The 25,825-nt window shown below is 42.4% G+C and overlaps 1 protein-coding gene across 1 annotated transcript; it reads left to right on the forward strand.

Moving 5' to 3' along the window:
• Positions 1–5,162: 5,162 nt before the first annotated feature.
• On the forward strand, positions 5,163–8,135 carry Rnf182 (ring finger protein 182). Its single transcript, XM_035442939.1, has one exon. It carries the CDS (start codon positions 5,367–5,369, stop codon positions 6,108–6,110), a length of 744 nt encoding a protein of 247 aa, XP_035298830.1. The 5' UTR covers positions 5,163–5,366; the 3' UTR covers positions 6,111–8,135.
• The last annotated feature ends 17,690 nt before the right edge of the window (positions 8,136–25,825 follow it).

The following is a 25,825-nucleotide window of genomic DNA, read 5'->3' on the forward strand; positions in this document are numbered from 1 at the left end:
ATTGAGTGAGTGTGTGTGTGTGTGTGTGTGTGTGTGTGTGTGTGTGTGTGTTCCTGTGTGTGGGAAGGATAGAAGCCTGAAGTCAATACAGGTATCTTTCCACCTTGCTATCGGAGTCAGGGTCTCACTGAGCCTGAACCTGGAGTTCACCGGTCGGCTTGGATGAGCTTGCCAGCAAGCCCCAGGGTCCTCCTGTCTACTCCTCTAGCACTGACGTCATAGGCACGGTTGCTGCCCTCGACTCTTTATGTAGGTGCTGATGACCCAACCGCAGTCCTCATGCTGTGTGCTGTCTCCCAGCTCACAAACAGTCCAAGTTCGAAAAATGATATAGTCTTTAAAAAAAAAGCATGGAGAACTCTTACCTAATGGCTTTTAAATAGAAGTGCCGTATAATACTATAAGGATTTGAATTACAATGTAAAACTTGAAAAAAGTATTTTAAAAAGATAGCCAAGTGCAAAGTAAAAAGATTCTTATTCTTGGACATCAAATAGTTTGCCATCAAAGAAGAAAAGTAAAAGAAAGTACAGAACATTTAGAAAATGTGAATTTTAAAGATAAGTTATGAATGAGGGATAAAAATCAATTTATTACACATGTTTCTGTCACGGGAAGCATGGTTGGTGTCACAATGTTCTCTACAAATTCAGCTTTCATCACAGCTTCCCATGTGGACCAATATTTGTGAAAAAGCTTCCCAGAAATTATAGTTGTCAAGGAATCTGGGAGCCAGCAATCTAAAGCAACTATCCAGCCTGCCCTCACCTGTGCCTGCCTCTCCTCATCCGAGCCTGTCTTGGAGTTAGAGCTCTAAATTCAGATGCAAGCTCAAGCCCTGTGAGAGCTGAAGGTGAAGAGTGCGGCACAGATAATGGCTTCCTTCCTGGGCTGGGCTGGCATTAAGATGGAGCCTGATGGTACCCCCAGGGAATATGAATACACTGGATACTGTGATGAGACTGGATAATTAATGGAGGACTTCTAGAAGAATTGAAAATCAACCTTCTTGTGTGTGTGTGTGTGTGTGTGTGTGTGTGTGTGTGTGTGTGTGTGTGTGTACACTCTGCAAAAGGCCAAGGTGTCACAACAGCTTACTTGGCTGAATCCTCACTGTCTCCAAGGCTTTGGAGAAGGAAGGCTCTCTCCTCTTCCTAGGCTGCACCCCAAGGCTTGCACCAATATCCCCATGGTCCCCGGGGTGGAAACCATTTCCCGCCACCCACAGGACTGCAGGCGTGTGGGTCCTTCAATAGCAGATCAGCAGCCCAGTCATATAACAAGTAAGAATGGTGTCACTGAAGCCAAAGGGGAGTCCACCTGCAAGAGCAGCCGGAATCATGCTTTACATCACAGAGTGGCAACTGGAGACAGACAAGAACAGTGAGCACACAGAGGGAGATTTAAACGCAGCGCAGAGAGACCTTCGGGAGATGAGACACATGACTTTCCCATCAGACAATTCTGTCAGGAAGTTGCAGGACATGGTTGTTCTTGAGAGAACTGGTAGCTCAAGTGGAGGGGTGTGAGGCATAGAACCAAAACTTAAAGGGGTGGATTCATGAGAGAATGCCAATCTAGGAACTAGAACATGTGTGTAACAGGAGAGCCACGGGAAGTGATCAGATGAATACAAGAAACATTCTCAGAGGTGACTCGAGTCACCTCTGTATATGGTGGAGCTCTCGAGTGCCCCAATAGCAGACTCTTCGCAGCTTCCTGACAGAGAGCAGATGACATTCTGTGAGGTGTTGGCTAGCTGCAGGTATCTCATTGTTGGCACCAGAGATGAGTAGGAGCAGTAACAGTAGAACCTGGAGAGAAATAGCAGCAGCTGAATGTACAGGCAGCCAGCCCTTTCCCTTCGCGATTAAAATTTGTTATTTAAGAATTTAAGGATCTCATTGTCATTTTATGACAAAAATGCTCATGAGCAGAGTACAAAGAAATGGTCTGCTGGACATAACCATAGCCTGCATGGTGAGGGGACATTGTGCTCGCCAGACCATAGCCCTCGTGGTGATACTTGAATTCAGATCACTGGATTCAGAATCTAGAGCGTTAACCATTACACCATGGGGGCATATCAATGCTCAATTTTTTAAATTTATTTTTTGAAACTTTATACATGAACTTACATGACTCCCATCCCTTCCTCTCCTTTCAACTTCTTCCATGTCCCCTTGTCTCCCAAACTCATAATCTTGTCTTTTAAAATTTTTCGCATATATACACATATGTATATATGTATACACATAAATAAACAAATAAAAGTAATAAATTTGATTTATTTATTTTTATTTTGTGACTGTTCAACTTAGTTGAAAAGCAAATCCGAAGATGGGCCTGGTGGTGCTGACATGTAATAACAGCTACTTAGGAAGCTGAGGCAGAAGGACTGTGAGTGTATTACTTGTCTGGCTACAGGGTGAATTGTAAGCTTGAGTAACTTAGTGAAATCCTGTGTCAAAATAAAATGTTTTAAAAAGTGGGGCAGTGCAGTGACTTACCAGTAGAGCATTTGTCCAGCATGTAATGTACAGGCCTTACATGCAACACACACACACACATACACACACACACACACACACACACACACACACACACACACACACTATGAATACAGGCTCATATACATACATACATTATGGGTGTGTTTTTATAAATAATTTATAAACTTATAAATGAAAAGATGGAAATAACCTTTGTACCAAAGGATAAGTCAAAAGTCAAATGAGCTGGGCATGGTGGTGCTCACCTTTAATCCCGGCACTGGGGAGACAGGGGTGGGTGGACCTGTGAGCTGGTGGTTAGCCTCGTCTACATAGTGAGTTCCAGGCTAGCCAAGGGCTACTTAATGAGACCCTGACTACAAATGATAGCAATAAGAAGGTCAAATGTCAAGCTGTTTAAAACTCCACAGAAACTTCTAGAGAGTAAAAGCTGTAGGCAGTGGAAGTCACCTCTTTGACACACTGTCATCATTTAAATGAAGACAGAGCATGTTTTTTCATTATGAAATGAAGAAAAAGAATGACAAAACACACTAAGGCAAATCAGAGGCAACAACCAAGAGAAAGGCTGAAATGAAGGAAACAAAGCCAAGAAGGTATATACATTATATGGCTTGCTCTTTGATAAGCACAAGTTGGTATAAGAGTCTGTGTGTGTGACTAGAAATGTAACAAAGAGTAAGCAAGTGTAAATGAGAAAAGAGACATGGTGGTGGTGGTGGGACAGGATGGGGATAATCTAGAGAAAACAAAGGTGAAAATTTGTTCAACTCTTTGATAAAGACTTTGAGAACCTAGATGAAGTAGACTTTTCTTTGTCAGATATACATGTGACCCAAAAGAAATGGAAAATGTGAATTGGATAGTAACCCTCAGACATGTGGTGAATCGATTAAAGAGCCAATGGCAGGCTATGGAGCTGCAGCTAGTTTTATTTACTCTTAAAGAACACATTTACCATTGTTCACACTAATTCAGAAGCCTTAAAGCTCTTGGTTCATTTATAGAACAAGTACACATTTGAGCCCCAAACTCCATACAGGACAGGAAAAAACCTAGAGAAGAGTTTTGAATATAGATGAAAAAGCCCATCTATGAGTTTTGGCTCATCACCAGAGAGCCCGTTGATGGGTGTTGCCACAGCACACTTCTTACCACTGGTGTCCATTATGAAGTCACATAGAATAAGAAGTCATTTGGAAATTTGCAAAATTCATAAATAAGAAGGAAGACATTATGTCCTCCTAATTTAAAACTGTCCAAGCTTAATTTAGCTCCTCACTGCCCCTTCCCTTAAGGGCTATGTGATCCATAGCAAATTTTGAATTGTAGCACAGTTGCTGTCTCCTCAGAAATGCTGTGACAGCCTCCTGCTGTTATAGCTCAGAGGGATGTGCTCAGAAATTCAAATCCGTTTCCATACTTTCCAAGTACAGCATATTTCAAGACAGATCTACCACCCCAAATATCACACAAATTAAAGCTAATGGGATGGTCTGGAGATTTCCCACACTGCTGCTCGTCTTCACTGCTGCTCAATATAGACGACTCATTGTGCATACGAATAAACCTCTGCCCTTTGTCCAAAGCTAGTGCCAGTGATGTCACTGTTGCTAGTATCAGGCCTGCAGGATGCACTGTGCCTTCTGCCTATTACAGATAGAATTTACATGGCACACAGTAGGTGGGATGGCAACATGAGTATTTCCTGATAGTTACCCAGGAATGACTTTTCCTATGTTCATGGTGTGTGTGTGTAATTGTTTGTGTTTCCTGTGTTTGCTTCACTTTCTTAGGCATTGGATGTGTTTATCGGGCTTATGTCAGAGGTTTTATGTTTTATTTCACTTTGTGTAGATGTGGATGCACAAGATTGGCATTGAAACAAAAATTTAATCAAATAGTCAAACACTAAGGGCATTTGCAAAATAGATAAAGAAGTAAAAAACCATCTGTTTCATTTACAGACGCTCTTATCTCTAGGAAAACACTTCCTGAAAACCTGTCCTTAATACTTCGCCTTAAGACTCTGTGCTTGGGAAGCTGGGCATGATGGGGCATGGCCCCCAATCCCAAGATTTGTGAGCCTGAGTCATGTGGTTACTGAGTTCAATGTCAGCTTGGGCTATGTGGAAAGTTTTGGGGCCAGCCTAGGCTATATAGTGAGACTGTCTCAAGCAAGCAAGCAAGCAAACAAGCAAGCAAGCAAGCAAACAAAACAAGTTAGCAACAGCAAGAAGATTCTTAGGCGTGTTTGTGAGCACTGTGGAAGGTACTTGGCTGTTTTCTACTGTGAATAAGCCCCACTTTTCAAAGAGGCCAAAATTTGGTGCTTATTTCAGAGAGATAATCTGTCCTAGCTAGGGTAGACACCGTTGTAGAGCATGTGGCCCTGAGGTGAATGTCAGTGTACTTCACACACATTCGGGACTTAATTCCTTCTTAGGGTGTTTGTGGACTGAAGCATGGACATGACACCTTTCTGTCGCAGGGCTGGAAAGGTGAAATTGGACGGGATTTAATCTGCTAGGTCTATTGCTTCCTGGTCCTTAGAGCTCAGAGAATGCCACGAAGCAGTTCTCAGAACACCTTTTCGGTGAACTGTTTGCTCTATTACAATTTCTGTTTTTTTCTTTGCAGATCCTGCAGGTGGCCTTTTAAAATATGCACCAGAGACACAGAGTACCACGCAGGAGCTGAAAATGTTCCAAAGACTTCTGGGTTCTCTCTCCACTTTTCCCGTCTTTTCAACCCCCTTGCCTGACTTGGATGATGCGATGTTCTGAGGAATTCCTTAATCCTAGTCACTCCTCAGTCAGGCACATCTACGAAAGATTGCATCCGTAATTTAAGATGGCCAGCCAGCCACCAGAAGAGCCTGTGGAGACTCAGGTCTCAGATGAGCTAGAGTGCAAGATCTGTTACAATCGGTACAACCTGAAACAGAGGAAGCCCAAGGTTCTGGAGTGTTGTCACAGAGTTTGTGCCAAATGCCTCTATAAGATCATAGACTTTGGGGACTCTCCCCAGGGTGTCATCGTCTGTCCTTTCTGTAGGTTTGAGACGTGCCTGCCGGATGATGAAGTTAGCAGCCTGCCTGATGACAATAACATCCTTGTAAACTTGACTTGTGGAAGCAAAGGGAAGAAATGCCTGCCTGAGAATCCCACGGAGCTGCTGCTCACCCCGAAGCGGCTGGCTTCCCTGGTCAGTCCTTCCCACACATCCTCCAACTGCTTGGTTATCACCATCATGGAGGTGCAGAGGGAGAGTTCCCCATCTCTCACCTCTACACCTGTGGTAGAATTTTACAGGCCGGCAAGTTTCGACTCTGTCACCACAGTGTCCCACAACTGGACGGTGTGGAACTGCACCTCCCTACTCTTTCAGACGTCCATCCGGGTGTTAGTGTGGCTTCTAGGCTTGCTATACTTCAGCTCCTTGCCCTTAGGGATCTATTTACTGGTGTCTAAGAAAGTCACCCTTGGGGTAGTCTTTGTTAGCCTCGTTCCCTCTAGCCTTGTCATCCTTATGGTGTATGGTTTTTGCCAATGTGTTTGTCATGAATTTCTGGACTGTATGGCACTTCCTTCTTAACCAATATGCAAAATAGGAAATTTGGCACTTACGGCTACATTCAAATGATGTACGTACAATTTGCTTTCTTTTGTATTCTCTATGATTAGTGTCTACAGCCTCAACAAAGCCCTTGGCCATATGTCTGTGGTCCATTTTCTGTCCAGATGTTGGCTTGATGGGTTTTCTTGGATTCTGAACATTTTCTAAAAAGTTCATTTCTACATAGGGGTTAACCAAGAAAGCAAGGCTGTGTGCATAGCTTTTAGGGAGCTCTGACAATTGTGAGATGTCCATGAGCAAAGGTGTGGGCACAGGCAAGGTGTGTTATACCGTGGCAGGGTATTTGTGAAGAGGTAGGGATAAATGGAGTCCTCCTTCAAGTTAGGGGTATTTCATGATAATAGGTGGATGTCACAGGCAGGTTGCTCCAAAACACATAGGTATGCACCCAATTTTCTTAGCACTGGAGCCCCTAATCATCTTCAGGTGCTTTCTCTCTTAAGGCAATGCTTCTCTGAGGTCTGCTACCTGCCCTCAGATCCATTTCTCTTCTGTGCGGTGCTCCCTGACCCAGAGTCCTGCAATATCATCCCCTTGGGTGGTTCCTGCAGAATTTCCTGTTTGGGCATGTTGCTAGAGAAGAGGGACGACTTTGAGAAGTTTGCAAGGAAGTAGACCTCACGCCAGGGCATGGCCATTTATCCTTACCACAGGCCTTTTCCTTCATGTGCGGTTTTTCTCCCAGGCTTCCCAGAGAAGATCTGAGCAGTTTTGGCATGTGGAAATATTCACTGGAGTAATTCCTTATAGCATTTTAGGTTTGTTTGATTTCTAACCACATTCTTCAATCAGCCCATGCCTTATCCTGAACAAAGTTCCATTTAAATTAGTTGCTATCAGTTTATGAAGGTTTCATTTTCTTCCCCTTGTTTTAGAAATTTGCTTAGGTCTGATTTGGCTGACTCCTGCAACACTCTGGGGGAACCTGTGATGGTGAAAACCCAGCAACAGGTCGCCAGTTGCTCTAGTCCTAGGCACTGAGAACCCACGTTCTGTTGAATGGTACCAGACTGCAGTGGCTTGGGTTTATGTCCTATGGAAGTCCAGGCAAAAGAAAGGGTGAAGCCATGCCGAGTTGATGCCCTGCTTGGAGAGACAAGTCAAGGGAGTGAAGTGGAGGTGGCCAGGTATGGCTCACTTGCGGCTGTTCAGTCAGTTTGGGGATAGATTCAAGTCCTTCAGTGTATTTTCTGTAAAAGCATAAGTAAGCTACATGGCCTGAGTATGCACCCTGCTTCATGAAATGGGGTGGGGGGCATTGAATGTATATATTTGTGGGAGTAAGTTGTCTAGCAAGTTTTAGATGGGGAATAGAATGTTCACAGAAACTAGGCAAAAAGAGGGAAGAAAGCTTCTTAGTCTGAAACTCATTGCTGATACTTAACAATAAAATACCCGTAATGCTTAGTGAAGGGCTTTACCAAGACTCCGTTAACTTGTTTGTGGTGAAACATTTGTAGTGTGAAATAGTTACAGGGGACCAGTTCCAAACTCCATATTAAGGAAAACATGGATGCTTACCTAGAATAGGAGTTTTATTTTAGTTGTGTAACTACTGACTTTGAGAACATGTATGCCCAAGGTACATATACTGAGAAAGTATATGTGGGATGTGGTCCAATGAAATTTAACCCCCAACTTAGAGCTAAATGCAGTTATGATTCCAGAAACCCTAGTTTTAGGTAGTATTGTGGATGCGGTTTCCAGAATTCCATTTGTACTTTGAGTAAATACAATATTTAAGAGGTTTTGTGGTTTGGATTTATATATTTATAAGGTTTCTTTTTTAAAAGATGCTCATTTTGTGTGAATTGTAGCGTTGAGTGAGTTGGTGAGTTACCGCAGGAAGAGATTTGCAGAAGGCTCTGGACCAACGCTGTGTTTTGCTGCTTTGTGTGATGTCTGCAGTGCTGAAGTTGTGTCTGTATGCGCCGTGGCAATGTTTTTCTTAATGCCAATGTGTTGATTTGGTTTTAAAGAGTTTTAAACGTATGACAATAGCAACACAAAACAACATAACTCTCCATGCTGTTCAACGGAAAGGGCAGCCCTTTACTGTTGTTTTCCCTTATGCTAATGTTTTCTTGTCTATTAAATTTTGTTATTTCTAAACAAGCTGTTTGGTTTCTCTGGTTTATTGGTGCGATGCCATTATCATTTCAGATTACCACAATGTGAACTTTCATTAAGCCAATGCCTTTACCATACACATAAAGATTTTAGAATCTCCCCACAAAGCTAATCACACTTCTACAAATGCCCTCATATTTTATTTCAAGTGGAGAAGAAACATTGGGGAAGATGAAATAAGAATATTATCTTCATAAGTGAGATGTCTTATTTTGTTTGATTTGGTTAACTTTTTCCTAACTGCTCAACAAAATAGAATCCAGTGAAATAAAAGAATCCCTTACTGTGCAGAGTCTGGTCAAACTAGAAAAAACACTGTGTCTACCAATCATGATCATTGTTGAGTCATTTGAGAGTATGCAGCAGTTCAGTGTTCATAATAATCAGTGAATTAGCACCGCATGTCAATCAAGAACAATGATTTAATTCGCTTTGGAAATCTTTACAGCAGTGAGCAAAGAAGCAGGCTGAGGAAGACAGTTAGCCGGGCCCTTGCAATTACCCTGTGAACTCAGGCTTAGCTGCTCAGGACCAGGAAGCAATGACCAGGGTTTTGAGCATTGTAGAAACCACGATAAAATTTCTCAGCATGTCAGCCTGACAGATGCAAAGCTAGAGGAATCCTGAAGTTGCCAGACAAACAGACGGAGTCAAGAGGGGCGCTCAGAGGAGGGGGCGGCAAGGTAGCCTGGGAGGGTGCAATGGGAGCGGGCGGGCGGGCGTGTTCTTTCTTTACTGTCCTTGTTGACACAGGCTTAAAGCTTGCCTTGATTTCTTGGAATACTTCAGCTAGACTACACAGATTATTCCAGAACTTTCTTCAAAACCAGCAGTGACAGCCTTGGTTTCAGGTAAAATGCCCGAGTTTAACCATTTGTTCTTGCAGCTTGTGTTTTATTTGTTCTCCGAATCTTTACCCTCTTCTTAAATATTTATTTTTTTATTTCAATACCCATTATGAATATTTACTCCTGTAGGCTTAGTATTGGGTTTTTCCTTGTAAAGTTTATTTTTGTCTAAAACATTTTTCCTTTTTTAATAATTTTTATTAGTGGTTTTATGTGTGTGGGTGTTTTGCCTGCCTGTATGTCTGGGCACTATGCGAATGACTGGTGTTTGAGGTCTGAAGAGGATATTGGAGCCCTTGGGACTGGAGTTATACATGGTTGTTGCAAGACCAACAAGTGTTCTTAACCATGGCCATTTCTGCAGCACCTAAAAGGTGCTGATTTTCAATGTGGATAACTAAAGTTGAAATATGAGTAAATCCCGAATGAGTCTGAGACACAGTAATGAGTGCTCCCAGTTTCTTATATTATTGACATCCATGGTATAATCCAGACCTAAGCAAGCTCAGTGTGGGTATTTATGGTAAGAAATTAAACTACAGCTTCAATACTGTAATAGTAAGTTGGGATATGTGATAACTCGCTCTTCAAAGTGATTGGGCCTTGATTTAATTAAAATATTCAATGGAACAAAACAGTTACTTGGCCAGCATTTTAATTAATCAGATGTTTATTGACTGTACCATTTATATTAGGATGGTTGGAGTTTCTGGAGAAAGAGTGTCCTGTACAAGCAGGTTACCTGTCATCTTGTTTTCCCCACAAATTGTAAAGAAATTTGTACTGTGCATTTCTATCCACACCCCTCAGGGAAGAGATCTGGCCTGGACACCCAACTTTGCAAAGCAGCTGGGGCTGAGGCATTGGAGAGAGGCTGAGGCATTGGAGAGAGAGAGGCTGAGGCATTGGAGAGAGGCTGAGGCATTGGAGAGAGGCTGAGGCATTGGAGAGAGAGAGGCTGAGGCATTGGAGAGAGAGAGGCTGAGGCATTGGAGAGAGAGAGGCTGAGGAGCACCAAGGCTGGAACTCTAAATGCTCAGGGAAGGTGCCAGAGGTAAGATTCTGGAACATTGAGGGGGAAGGATGGGAGCCAGAGAACATGTGGTCATTAGACCCAAGAGGAAGAAGGTGGAATGAGAATCTCTAGGTCATACGAATGAACAAACGGAGGAATTATTGCTGGTTCACTCTGCACTCAGCATCAGCATCTAGACTAGCTGTGTTTGTTTTCCTTCCTAGGTAAATGTATGATACATAATTTTCAACACTTCCCCTACTTCTTCCCAACACAATCTCATGGTGGTTGAACCAATCAAAAATGATCTTTTTGTCATTAGACATATTCTAGACCAAGGCAAGTTAATTCTGACAGCTGGCTTCATGTTAATTCCATCTGGATAGTTTGGAGTATGTTAAAAATTTTGTTGCCCATCTCTAGATTTAAAAACTTGTCTCCTCACAGCATTTAAAATACATTTCAATTATTTTAGCAACACATTAGCCTGAGATGTTGTTTTGCATGCCAAGGAACACTATTAGTCAATAAACGAACATCTATTTTTGATATGTGTTAAACCCAAACTTCCCACACTCTTTTTTTTTAATCTGCCCCCATTTTCTGATTTAATGTAATTTATGGAAGAACCTCATGCACTCATTATCATTCTCCTGCACACATATAATATACATGTGTACCTACACACATGATCTACACATGCATACAGACACACATACATTTTTATGCAACTTAGGAAACTTTTGTGAAAGAGAACCATGTCAGTCTCCCAAAAGCTTCTAACTATCCAGGTAAGTAATACTGAAAAATCATTTTTTTACTGCCTTTCTCACTGCTCATGGAACAATGGACTCTACTGCTTGGCTCAGAGACAATTCCTACCTACTTTACTGTGCTCAGCATCATTGAGCAATAGATGTTGTCCTAGCCGAACAATGGACTAATTTGTTAACATAGCTTCTGTTTGATGTGCTTTTCCTGGATATTCCAGCTAGAGCTAACTGTATAACTGTTGATTAAATTTATGGCCACACATTTTTTTTTACTAGATCTTCAAATTATACAATTAATTCCAGCCTCCTGTGATTTGGCAGGCTGAATGAAGACCTCCAGTTAAAATGGGACAAATGACAACCTGACTTTGTGGGCCTTTCTGTTGCCAGAGAAGGGTGGGGTGGAGAAGTGGTCACTGGAGACTAAAGAATGCTAAATTCTGGCTTTGGAATGAGAAGGAAAATGCCATTAATTACCTCTCCTGTCCCCTGCCCACAGGTTCGTGTTCCAGAAGAGAGCCTCACCAGATTTTTTTATACAGAACTTAAAGATCCATTATTCTGACTCATATTCTACCTAGTACTGTGCATAATATACACATTTCCCCTGACTTTTTGACACGATACCCATGCCTTTCATGGCTCATTGGGAAAATACAGAGACAATTATGGTTTATGGTTTTTAAAAGCAGGATCTTATTTTGGCAGTTGATCCAAAGATGTGTTGTGGAATGTGTCCAAGTGGCTGGTCCATGAAGGGAAGGTGTCTTGGCTGTGTGAGTGGTAGGAGATTAAAGGCCAGTGTCATCTTCTCAGAGACTTCACTGAGTGAGCATCTGACTGTGCAGTGTCTGAAGCACAGACCTTTGAATGAATCCGTTCAGTGTTTTTCAAACTTAGCTATTTATTTTATTTTATATGTTTGGCTCTTTGTCAGCATGTATATCCACATGTACAGTCCTTCCTTCCTTCCTTCCTTCCTTCCTTCCTTCCTTCCTTCCTTCCTTCCTTCCTTCCTTTCCTTCCCTCCCTCCCTTCCATCCTCCCTTTCTTTCTTTCTTTCTTTCTTTCTTTCTTTCTTTCTTTCTTTCTTTCTTTCTTTCTTTCCACAAAGCACATTTTCCAACAGTCTGGTGGGTATTTTCAAAAAGTACAAATGGTAAGTCTTTGCAATTTGAAAATACCTTTTTCTTCACTAGGCCTGAGTGTATTGTTGTCCTCTGAATTCCTCTCTCCTCCTTCCCCTTCCCTCCCCTCCCCTTCTCTCTTCTCCCCTCCCCTTTTCTTCTCTCCTTCTCCTCTACTCTCTCTTCCTTTCATGAATGCTCATCATTTTGGGTCTTGGTGAGCACATTGATTTCTGATCTTTCCTGCATTCCTTAACTCCCTGCTTTGTCTATCTCCTGAGTTCATTGGTCTGTTTTGGGCTCTGTCTTTCACAGAGAACTATCTCCTGAGCTGCTAGTTTTCAACAGTCTTTTTGGTTTAGTGGGAGCTAAACAAACCTATTGGAAGCACTATCTGCCTATGGGCTTGTCTCCATTGAGCCCTTGCTGGTGTGTGTGTGGGATTCCTATTTTTGTGGCAGAGGCTCAATTCTCATTCTAAATATCTATTACATTGGTGAGTTTCTCCTTAGATGCTAAACCTGGGTACCAGTGTTTTACAGTCCCAGAGGAGGAGAAGGAGGTTTTTGATGCTTGTTCCTCCATATAGACTACCATTTAATACCTGTTTATAGCAGGGTGCCCTGCCTCCCCATCAGGTGCACCTTGCCTCTCTGAGGACAGACCTTCTCACATCTCCGGCAAGGAAGGGCGGGGGAGATGGCTCCTAGTTTTCGTAACAAAAGACCTAGCCCTGGGCGAACCTATACTCACCCTGAAGACTAGTGAGTACATGCTGTTTAGGAGTATCTCTAGGATTAAAGGAAATATTTGATATCAGCTCCATGTGTATGATAATAGACATCTTCTGCCAGTATCCCTGCTTTTGGAGAGTTATTTAAGATGATGCTGGTCTCCAATATTGACTGAGAGCCCTCCTATTATGACTAGATGTCTGTCTCATCCTTAACGTTGTTGGGTAGCTAGGCCTCCCATCATCCACACTCCCCCACTCAGGTTTGGACCTGGGGCTGTTCCGGTGGTTCTGACAGAAGCCCCAAAGACATCAGTCCGGAATAGATGGTCCCTGCAGTGTAGGACTGATCCAGGCTGGACCCTGGCAAATAATGACTATTAATATCATCTCGCTTATACTGGAGTATGGAAAGTGTTCAGGGGAACCCATTAATTTTTTTGTTTTAGTTCATTTTTAAGAGTTTCTACTTAGAAGTTATCTAAAGTAAAATTTGAATAGCAATGAGCAGAAGGTACTTTTCACTTCAAGTATAATGAAGTGCCATGGCCTCTAGGGTATAAGGTAACTCTTTAGCCAACATGAGACATAATCCTTAAAGTGATTAATGATATCATAATCTGAAAATCTCAGATCATCAAAGCCAGTGTTTTTCTTTTAAAAGGTTTATTGTGGCCAAGTTATTCATCAAAACCTATTTTGCAAGATGCCAGCATTGTTCTAATAGGAGATTCAGAAATAATTAAACATCTGTCAAGCACCATTTGTTTTTAATTATGCAGGTAGACATGAGACTGCTGTCTGTACAAGTGTCTGGCACTGGTAAATCAGATAATTAGCATAGCATCAGGTTGCAGAATAAAGACATGCTGTATACATTGAGCAATGGTGAGTCTGAAGAGATATGCTCTGCTGAGCAGTGACTACTTCCGGTTTTTCCAAGTTACACCATGCTTATGCATTGTAAGGCTCTGAGGAATCCAAGGCCTTGTTCCCCTCCTGCCATATCCATTTCTGGAGGCCCCGAAATACTAAGATTTACTGAGCACTTACTATGTTCCAGATTCTGCATTAACAGCCTTAAACATTGTCTCAGTTGCTATGGTGATCCTAGTGTCCTTATGTGGTAAGTTAAATTCAGGTTGCTAACAGGTAAGAAAGAAATGATTTATTTTTCCATGCTAGCTCTATCTACCCCTTTTAACTGTGTGTGTGTGTGTGTGTGTGTGTGTGTGTGTGTGTGTGTGTGTGTACACATACTTGTGTGTGTGTGCTTGTGTGCTCATGTGTGTGCGTGTATATGTGTGTACCTGTCTACTTTACACAATATCATTTACTTTTCCCTGAACAGGGAGGGATTTGGCATCCATTTCTTCCCACTCTCATGTTTGTTGGTTCTGTTATTTCTGAATTTTATATTGATTGTGTTAATATAAACTTCAGAAACATCAGCACACAATCTCGTTTCTTTACAGTGCACCGATGTTACGAAAAATCTTTCTGCCAAAAGCCGCCTGAGCCCTACTGCCCCGTGGGCGGTTTCCGCCAGCTGCCTGAGTTCTGCCCACCGAGTTAGGGCCCCAATTAATGCACAGAGACTTATATTAGGTACAAATGCTGCTTGGCCAATGACTAGGATTCTCATCTGTTAGCTCAGTCTTAATTGTCATAAATCTATATATTTTATAAGACTTATCTTATCGGACGCCTTCCATTGGCATCCTCATTTGCCAGTGGATCACATGGTGAATATAGAGGAAGAGAGAGCCCACTTCCTTCTTCCCTTGTTTATGTATGAGTCCCTGCTATGTCATTTCCTGCCTGGATCATCACTTCTTTACTACATTTCCCAGAATCCTCTTTGACTCCTAGTCCCATCTAACTTTGGCCTCATTGGCCAAACAGTACTTTATTCAACAATCAATAAGAGGAACATACACAGAAGTACATTCCCCATCACACCGACTCTTGTGTTCTTTAAGCTCTGGTTTTGAATTCCTGGCTTGTTTGGATATGTGATGGAGACTCTGAGATAAGCTTACTAATGTTTTCTTACAAAAAGCATTAAGTAAATATTTTTAAACTACATTTGTTTTTTAAAAGCTTTTGATTTTTAGAAAAATCCAGGAGATATTAGACAGCTGTTGTTTATCTCATGTGCCATTTCTTCCTGTTAGTATCTAATGTATCACTAATATGATATACTTATTAGAATTACTGGACAAATATTGATATATTTTGACTTTCTTTGGTTTGGTTATAACTTCCTTTTTATCCAAGATCGGCCCAGAGTATCACATGTCCCTTAGTTTTCCTGCGTCATTAAGTGCCTGTTGGACTGTGAGTGTTTCTTGAACTTCTTATGTGTCTGATGATCTTGACAGAGACAGGTCAGATATCATATGAAATATTTCCATTAATAGTTGTTTGGAGGTTTCCTTGTGAGTAAAGTGCCATTTCTATGACATCATATCATGATGCATCATCTCCTAACTGGTGTTGGTCTTGGTCTCTTGGCTGTGGTAGTGATTGCCAAGCCCTTGCCCTCTAAAGTGACTTGCTCTCCCCCTTTGCATCCCCTGCTCTTTGGAAGGAAGTTACTGTGCGTTAATGGGGACTTTCATTTCCTTGAGACTAGAAGATCTATACCAATTGTTTAGGATATTTTCGTATAGAAGATGTGTTTCTTTTTCCTTACTTATCTATAGATTCAATATTAATTTAAGTATGGACCTTGAAATTGTGGATATATGAATATATATCTTATATCTTTGGATATCAACCAATAGTACTTTACTTAACTTGTTATTCAAAAATGATTTTACCTTTGGCCACTGAGAATTTGTGTAGTTGGCTTACATTTTTTTGATACATCCTAATTGCTATACATATTTTTTCATTTATTTTGAGGCATCTTTTCCTTTAACAGTGTGTATTTCATAGCAGAAGTTCTAAAAGTCAGACGTCAACTAAAATTTTGTTTGTTATTATTGTGTGTGTATACGTTCATACAAATTTTCTTCATTGATCTGGTCTGTCAGTGTGGTGAATTGCACCAATTGAATTTCAGACGCTGATCCTCTCTTCTATACATAGAATGAGTCCCATGTGATAGGGTGTATAATGTCTTCTACATTGTTGGGCTGCTCTGTGGATACGTTGCTGTGCCCCTTTGCATCTGTGTTCTTGAACAGTAGTTATATGCAGTTTTCTTTCTTGCAATATTTCTGGTTTAAGTGTTGGGCAATTCTGGCCTCTGAGGATTGTTGCTGGAGCTTCCTGCAGCCGTTTGGCCCCAAATAAACACACAGAGACATATATTAATTATGAAATTGTTGGCCAATGACTAGGGCTACTTATTGACTAGCTCTGTCTTAATTATCAACCCATTTCTATTAACCTAAGTCTTTCCACTTGGTCTTATCTTACTGGAGAAGGGTCTGGACCTCTAACTCCTTTGGCGGTTCACATAGCAACCTTCTGGCAAGGGAGCTCTCTGGCTACCTTTCCCAGAACTCTGCTCATCCTAGTCCTGCCTGTCTTCCTGCCTCATTGGCCAGACAGTGTTTTATTCATCAACCAATAAGAGAAACATATCCAGAAAGTCTTCCCCCATCAGAGGATGATTTAGGGAATGACCTCTCCTTCTGCTTTTGGGAAGAGATGGAAAATGTTGGTATAATTTCTTCTTTAAATATCTGATTCATTTCTTTGAATGTTTGATTGATAGGAAATATATTCCACTCAAAATACCTCCCCCAATAAGTATTTGGGAAGACATCTAACCAAAGAAGTGAAAAATTTTACCTTAGCCACTGTTTCATGGCTGTGAAGAGACACCATGACCAAGGTAACCTATGAAAGAAAGCATTTAACTGGAGGATGGTTTACAGTTTCACAGGCTTAGTTTGTTATCATTGTGGTGGGGAGTGTGGTGGTACATAGGCAGACATAGTGCTGGAGAGGTAGCAGAGAGTTCTCTCTTGATCCACAGCCAGTGGGGGTGGGTGGACCCTGGGCTTGGCATAGGCTTTTGAAACCTAAAAGCCCACCACTAGTGACATGCTTCTTCCAATAAAGACACACCTACTCCAACAAGGCCACACTTCCTAATTCTTCCCAAATGTGCATCAACTGGATATTACGCATGCAAATATATGAGCCTATGGGGGGCATTCTCATTCAAGCTACCATACACATTTACAACGAACATTTCAAGATACTGAAAAAGGAAATCATAGAAGATACTAGACAATGGCAAAATATTCCATTTTCCTGGATAGGCAGAATTAACATTGAGAAAATGTCTATACTAGCAAAAATAAATATACAGAATCAACGAAATACCTACCAAAATTCCCATGTCATGTCTCACATGTTTATAAAAAATAATGTAAGAATTATGTGGAACCACAAGAGACCATTAACAGCCAAAGCAATCAAAACCCTGCTGGGGGTATTACAAATCTAAACTCAAATTATACTATAGTGATAAAGGCAGCTGGTACTGGTGTAAAAATAGATGGGTAGACCAGTGGAATAGAAGACCCAGAAATTAAATGGCAAACCTATACTCACTTAATTTTTGACCAAGGAGGCAAAAACATGCTTCAAAAAAAGGTAGTATATTAAATAAATGATGCTGGCCAAACTGCATTTCTACCTACAGAAAATGAAATTAGATTTATATCTTTTACCTTATACAAAAATCAATTCAAAATGGATCAAATATCTTTATTTAAAACCTGAAGCATGGAAACTTTGAGAATCAAGTTCAGGGGTTACCTTTCGAGATACTGGAGTTGGCAAAAGCTTTTTAAATAGAGCACCAACAGCACAGGAAGTAACCCCAGGTATCAACAGATGGGACTCTGTGAAAATCAAGCTTTTATGCTTAGCAAAGGAAACAGTAGGGTTAACAGACAGCCCACAGTATGGGAAAAAATCTTCACCAGCTATACTTCAGCTAAGGAGCTAATATCCAGAATTTACATAGAATTGCAGACTTTAAATTACCAAAAGAACAAAACTGTCAGTCAACAAACAGGCAAATGAACTGAATAGACAATTTAAAAAAGACTACCAGCTTATCCAGGTCATCTGAGTCTCTGCCTGTGAATTTTGGCAATGCTGTTGAAATCTGGACATTGAAATCTGGCACTTCGTAAGAAGTTCTTGGATAAACAAGCCTTTAGTGTGAAGATCTAACGTGGCTAATGCATTCACGACTAAACAATGGTTTCCCTTTATTTTGTGTGTGTAGGGGTGGCCTGCATATGCTGTATGCACAGTGGGCGTGGTGGTCAAAGGACAACCTGCAGGAGTCAGTTCTCTCTTCCCCATGAGCTTGCAGGGTATCAAATCCAGGCTCTCAGGCTCGATGGCAGGCACAGTCATCTGCTGAGCCTTCTTCTCTCCATGCTCACAGTAACAGTTCTTTTTAAAACACATGGTATTAAGAGCTACAAGATACAAGACTTCAAGGACTTCCTATCAGCACTAAGATTAAATTTGAGCTTTTTAGCCCCATAATCAGAGGCTTTACCTAACCTCTCCACTTTCTCACCAGTTAATAAAGATGCTGTTATATACTGAGCATCTCCCATTTAGGGACATGACAGTAACACCACAGGGTAGATTTGAGTATTTTGCTTTCTAGATGTGAGGTATGACCCAGAAAAGTACACTGATAATCACGTAGCTAGCAGACGGCCAAGGTTGGATCCCCTGCTTTCATTCACCAAACCTCAGTACATATTCCTGTCTGCAAGTCCTCTACTCCATCCCACTTATATTTCTCTGTTCCTCACTCCCCAGGCATGTGAAAATCTCCTGCAATCCTCCCTGGGATGAAGGGCTCACTGCATCAGTGACAGGATAGACATGTTAAGTTATCTAACTAGTAAGTTTAAGGTTGTTTCACATAACAGAACACTTAGGAGTGGGCAATCACATGGTTGACAGAAGGGCTCTGCGGTGTCCCCATGGGTAGTTCATCTTTGTGCTCTGCTAGGCCCTTCCATTATGTTCACTAGGAAGTGGATTCGGTTTTAAGAATTGGCTCCTCTTAGGACAAGAATCTATGCAAAGGAAAGGAGTAGGGACAGAGGCAAGGAAGTATCTCCTGGAATTTGGTCTCTACATCCTTCAGTTTTAAGACAGCAGGATCGCTGTGGACATGGCTTATTCACTTTCCAAACAGAAGAAGGGATGGAGAAATGAGATCATTCATTTTTTGATGCTAAGGTAAAGTAGTGCTCCCAGCCTTGACTGCCTTCTTACCATCCCCACTGCCAAGGTCTTGCTACACCCAGAATTCTTTCACATATTGCCTCTCCATGTGAGTGCCTAGCCTTAGGTCATCAACTGTCCTGTATTTAGATTTATTTTTCAAGCTTGTGCTGTTTCTTCAAGACTCTATTACAAGTGTCTTGTGAAAAGAGGCTTTGTCTATTGCTTTTCGCTAACATCCAGTGTGTTATGGGCTCATGCTAGTCATTTGCTTTCAATGCACGTGCCACCCAGTGGGCTCCATTAATCTAGAATGCTCCCTCTTGGATGTCTAGACATCCTGCCCCAATTCCTCTCCCCTACTACGGAAGAAGATTAGAAGAATTAATAGGCATGGATGATACATAGAACCAGTTACAGGAGACATGACAAATGGAGATCAATAGGACTCTAACTCATCAGCAAAATAGTTTAGAAGACCATGGCCTTGTAATGTGTCATCTTCGCTTCTACAGTAAACACTATAAAATACTTTCTATTCATCATTTCAGTGACAGTATTTGACACACCGAGATAATACCAGTTAAACAGAAATGATCACAATCCAACAGACCAAGTCATTGGCAGTAGAGTTGTGGTGTGGGTGTGAACATGGCATTGGAACTTCTCAGAATTGCAAGCAGGCATGTCACCTGGATGAGCTAAGAGGGCTGGAGGACTATGGGCTGTTTCAGATCACAGAGACATGAAGAGAAAAGAGAAGGAAGGCATGAATGGAGGGTGACGGGATGGAATAAGGTAGCTCATTCCAGAGGAGGCAAACGTCAGGCTTCGCCAGATCATCCATCTCTAGCTGTCAGACTTTGTTCATGTCTTACACTGTCATAAGGTGAGTAATTAACTCTTATGTTGGGAAAACACAGTTTTCTTCATTAGTCCCTAGGAGAGAAATTATTTACCACTACAAGTCAGATATCATAGTGGGGAATGCCTACCAATCAGATTTTGGTAATCCTATTGGCCATGCAACAAAAGAGGTGTTATTTGTGCTTCTGACGAGAAAATGGTTAGAGTAATTGCTCACAGCAACCAAACAGTGTGGACCTGAGATTCTTTCCCACAGCTGGCAGAGTCTAAACCTGAATTCTTTCCCCCAATTCTCCTAAGTCAGTGGTTTTTACCCTGATTGTAGATCGGATTGTCTGGGAGGTTTAAACACTGGGCCCGAGCAAGCCACATCCACAACCAAGATAATCAGAAAATCCAGGATAGGGAGCCAGGGGAACCAATGACCCCAGTACACAGCTTTATTAGTCAGGGTTTTCTAGAGAGAGAAACCCCCATAGAATAATCTAGTGTGTGTATACAAAATATCTTTGTATACAAGGGCATAGGCTGTTTGTATGCTGGAGATTCAGTGAACCAGGTAGTTGACCTGTCTAGGAGGTAGATGCTCTACCAGCCCCTGTTCAGTGCTGAAGGTCCAAAGCTTCACTGGAGAGTCTCTGGTGTTGAGCCCCTCTTCACAGCCCATGAAGAGGCTTTTACATCTACAGACAATGGTAGTAACAACTCACTGATGAAGAAAAGGGCTTGCATGCCCAGAACCTCTGGCTTCTACCGTCTCTAATTTCCAACCATCTGGGCCCCAGCTCATTGGCTGTTGCTACCTCCATTCAGGGCTGGCTTTCTTCACCAGTCAATCACAGGTCAGTCTTCTCCAACAATGGCCCCTGGACATGCTCAAAAGTGCATTTCACCCCTCTTGGACATCTTTTAACCTTGTCAAAGGTCAAATCCACAGCTGGGACCAACCATCCCAGCAGCCCCAGCCTGAGAACCAGTATCCTTCTAATGAGGCATGAAGGTCATGATGCTATTTGCTGGTTGCTTCAGGGACTGGAGAAATGGATCAGTGAGTAAAGACACTTGCTACTAAGCCCGATGATCTGAGTTTGATTCTTGGGGCCTACATGGCTGGAAGAGTAAATAATTCCTCTAAGTTGTCCTCAAGTTCCCACATGAAGACCTTTAGACCTGGGTTTTGCGTGGAGACTTATTCTTTTAGTAGGGGATGACAGCTTATATTGGTGAATCACTCTCCCCCAAATCTCAGAGTCTTAACCCCAAGCCTTTCTGTTTTTTTCTGTATATCCACCATGAGCTTTTAGGGGTTTCTGAATTCCAAGGGCCCCAGGTGAATGGAGGCTTCTAGACAGAGACATCAGCTACAACCCTACGATCCTGGATGAGCCTGTCTTGTCTAATCCTGGAAGCAAGGCAGGGTTGAGTTGGAGAGCACTTGCATGGGAGACAGGCTTGCTGACATGCCTGTGTGGGAGGAGTCATGTGGTCTGTTCACAGGTGAGGCATATTTCTTCTTTGTATTCCTTTAGTGTCCAAAGCAAGCCACTTCTAAGTTCAGATGGGGCCACTTCTAGGACCACTTCTAAGTTCAGATTGGACAGAGAAGCACAGGAGATGGACAGGAGATGACAGGTAGGACCCTCCGTGAATGTCCTAATGAGAACTGGTCATTTTGAAGTCTGAAACTCAGTGGACTCACCAACTTGTTAGCATCATTTTGGCTGTTTGCAATGCTCCCTGCCCTGTATGAAGTCTTAACGTCAATGTGAGTTTCTTTCATTTAATTTAAATTAAGAAAACATCAAGGCATATCAAGAAGAAGGACTGGAAACATCCCCTAATAGTGCTGGTGGGTAAAAGATAGAATCTAAGTCTGGTGTCTTCCCTGGAGATTGGGTGTCGGTCATGCTGCAGGATAGGGACAGAATTCTTCACTGGCCCCCAGAGCCAGGCATTCTGCAAATGAGACCTGTTTGCCACCTCTTTGGAAAGCACTGATTTCTGATCATGAGTCAGTTAGCACCCAAGCACCTCCTGGCAGCTAGCTCTTTTAGATTAGCCAGTTCCATCACACCAGTCATTCCTCCCTGGGGCAATGGTCAGTGTCTGCCCAATTGCTTACTGAGTCAACCTGTCGGGGAGTTGACAACCTCCTAGTTCTTATTCCCTTCTGAGATATGGCTGCTTCGAGGGGAAAAGGAACCTAATAGAACATAACAAAGATGTGTCTGGATCCCCTGCTGCCTCCGATGGGATTTTGCCATTTCCAGTGTTACTATGTGACTCACGGCTCCATCTCCTTTCCTGCCTTTTTTTTTTTTCACAAGAAAGGAAGCAGCTGGGCTTCTGGCTCAGGCACCAAGCTCGCTGTGACTCAGGGGCCAGCTTGTTAGCATCGCTTTGTTCATGGTGGGCTCTGTGCCGGACAGAAATCTCTGTTCTTCTATCCAGGAGGGTGTGAAGCATGTGCTTGCTTCTGAGAGCAGTGGCAGGGCAAGAATTCACAGGCCGTTTATTTCCACTGGAGTAGCTGCTACTTTCTATGGCCTCTGCATAAAGGATGGGATGTTGGTTAGTGGCTAAACTACAGAGGCACACTGACTTTCATATACATCATTTCCTTATCAAATGTAAAATAGAAAGTCACAGGGAAAATGATGACCTGTAACATTAGCCTGTCTTGTTAACATTTATATCACCAAATCATGACAAAGTAATTGAAATCAGAACCATAAGCTCCCATCACTAGAAGTGCCCTGGGTGGGGGGGGGGAGCTGGCTGCTATGGTTCTGTTGTAGTTTGTCCCCACCAAAAACATACATTAAAATTCAATTGTCAGTGTACCGTGTGAGGAGATGAGGTCTTTGGGAGGGAGTAATGCATCTTATATGAGACTGGGCTGGTTTTGTTGGAAATGAATTAGATCTCTTAAGAGCAAGTTAGTATGAAGGAGGTGAGCTTCCTTGTAGCTCCCCTTCTCCAGGCACCTGCTGGCCACTCGTGCAGGTGCTCCCACTGTGCGATGCTCACCCACCCACTACAGTGCAGTATGAGGACTTCCACTCATGTGGCTGCCTCACTTTGAACTTTCCTGTCTGCAGACCCACAGGGTAAATTAAGACCTCCTTTCTTTAGAAACTACCCAGTGTTGGGTATTCGGTTCTAACAGCAGAAAACAATTAGAATCCTGGTCATAGTGACCCTCTTGTTCATTAAGGAGGAGATCTATGTGACATAGGAAGTTGGATGAAGTAGCTTCTAGAGCCCTTTCTGTGTTGGTCTCCTGTGATTACTATCACAAGGCAGCAATTTGTTTTATTCCATGTGTAGAGAGACTTGAGATATGGGAAGGGCCTAACTCCCTCTGAAGACTCTGGAAGCATCTTTACCAGGTCCCTCTCCTGGATTCTGGAAGCATCCTTCCGGGGAAGCATTGCTCTAGTATTCACACAGCTGTATTCTGGTGCCTCAGACTCCATGACCAAATCTTTCTCTTTATAACAGGGAACTGTTGGATTAGTGCTCACACCATCCCAGCATCCCTCATCCTAACCAATTACCCTTGGAGCAGCTCTTTTCACAGTGCTTGATGGCTGTAGGAGTTAGTACTTAAACATGTGGATTTTTAGGGGATGCAAATCAAACCACAGTGCCTTCCAACACTCATTCGGTTGATCAAGGAAATAGAAAAGTTCAGTTAAAGCTAATACCTATCCACACTGTTTCTTGGCCATTTTTACTTGTTGCTTATGGAACTCTGGTAACTCACATTCTCTGGGCTTAAAACGAGCAAACACTATTTTATCTGTGAATCCCTTTCAGAAGTTCTTCTGCTTTTTTCTGTTTGCCTCCATCTTTTAAAAAAATTATTTATTTATCTTTTCTTTATGTGTATGTGTGTGATCCTCTACATGTGTACCCCGTGTACATGAGAGCCAACAGATGCTGGACAAAGGTCACTGGATCCTCTCTAGAGTTACAAATGGTTTGAATTGAGAGCCACCATGTGGGCACTGAGAACCAAACGGGAGTTGTTTGCAAGAGAGTAAGCACTCTTAAGTGCTGAGCCATTTCTCCTGCACCCCATAAATAAAACTGCACAGCCAGTTTTATTTTGTTTTTTTTTAAGATTTATTTTCATTTATGTTTGCGTGCGTGCGTGCATGTGTGTGAGTGTGTGTGTGTGTGTGTGTGTGTGTGTGTGTGTGTGTGTATGTGGTGTGACTACACAAAAGGGTGTGCAGTTGCCTTCAGAAGACAGAATGAAGGAATGGATCTCTTTGAACTGCACTTACAGGTGACTGTAAGCCACATGAGGTGTGTGCTAGAGCTCAATGTAGGTCCTCTGCAAACACTCTGCACCTAACCCTCTCCCCATCCATCTGTTTCTTTCGTACCACAGAGGACTAACTGTCTCTAGGCTTTGCTTACCTCTAGTAAGAGATTCTTTTCCTTGATTTGTTTATAATAGAAGTATAATCTGGCCTCTAGATCAGCAGTTAATTTGATTGTCTCATTAATCTCTCTGCATTTGCCAGCTGGCAGCACTGCCCCCCTACCTAACCCCCACCTCCACTCCCCACCCCCACCCCCGCCCCCGACTCTGAAGGGTGAAGGCTTTCCCATTTAGCCTAGATTTGCCCCCTGAGCCATCACTGTGCCCCTGGATGGTCCCTTCAGATTGAAAACCGATGCAGGCAAAGCTCAGCAAGCTACAGCATTGCTTCACAATCCCTTCTTCATCAGAGTGCAATGAAACTTGGAAACAAAAGCGTTTATCTTAGGGAGACAAAGACAAAACAACTAATTAGGAACAGATCTTCTCTGTGGGGTTTCTCTGGTAAGCATGGGGATTTTAAAAAATAATATTACAAGGAAAACAATCAGGAAATGAATTTATATGCTTGGCACTATTCTACCATAGGGAGAAGAAAAAAAAAAAAAAAACTCACAGAAAAAGGGCCAGGATGACCTAGAGCCCCTGGTTACAGTGGTTGGTTGTCACTGAATAATTGAAGGTGATTTTATTTTTATTCTTTTATATCAGCCACTATTTTCCACGTGTCTTTCAAGTCCCCTGCATTTCTTTTGTCCCTGAGGCATTTGTATGAAGGCACAGCATGTGAGTCCCTGTTCTCAGCATCTGGGGATCTCATATCCTACAGCTTCAGTTCTCCTGCAGTTGAAGACATTACTCAGTATCATTGGAATAGCTGTGGAAGGAAGATTTGGGCTGTGGAGTTTTGTAAGAGAAATGACGTAGAAGGGCCATTTCCTTCATTGCCTCCTTCAGTTGCACTGCTAACTCATGCCACAATGCTGTTATGTAGGTCATAATGAAGTTATGTTTAGATGAAAATGGGAGGTTAGATTGATGGTCAGAGAGCTGGTGATGTGGTTCAATTATATGGGCCGCTATATTCCAAATTACCTTGATAAAAGAAGTGTATGAATATGAAATGGGCTTTTGGACACCACGTGCTGGAGGAATGCGGGCAGAGGAGATGAGGCACTGGAGCCAGACTGGTCCAGCGACAGCACCCCTACTCCATTTACATAGATCTGTGTGGTACTAAAGTCAGGGCCAGAAAACCTTTTCTAATGTCCTATTCCATCCCGAAAGCAAAAGTGAAGGCATCTCTTCAACCACTCCCAAATCGTCATGGCAACAGGCTGAATGATGGCAAGGCACTGACCGCTTTAAGAAAGACACATCGACCTTAGATTTGGGCCAGATGAGACATCCTCTCCCAGTGTCCACTGTCTTGCTTCTCTAGAGACACACACAGGTGCTTCTCCATTAATGTAAAAGTTGAGGGGCTGGAGATGGTTCCGCTGTTAAGAGAGACTGTTGCTCTTGCAGAGGACGGGGGTTTGATTTCCAGCGTCAACACAGAAGCTCACAACTCTCTGTAACTCCAACTCCAGGGGACTCGATACCCTCTTCTG

Source organism: Cricetulus griseus, chromosome 3, assembly GCF_003668045.3.
Source record: "Cricetulus griseus strain 17A/GY chromosome 3, alternate assembly CriGri-PICRH-1.0, whole genome shotgun sequence".
Lineage (NCBI taxonomy): Eukaryota > Metazoa > Chordata > Mammalia > Rodentia > Cricetidae > Cricetulus > Cricetulus griseus.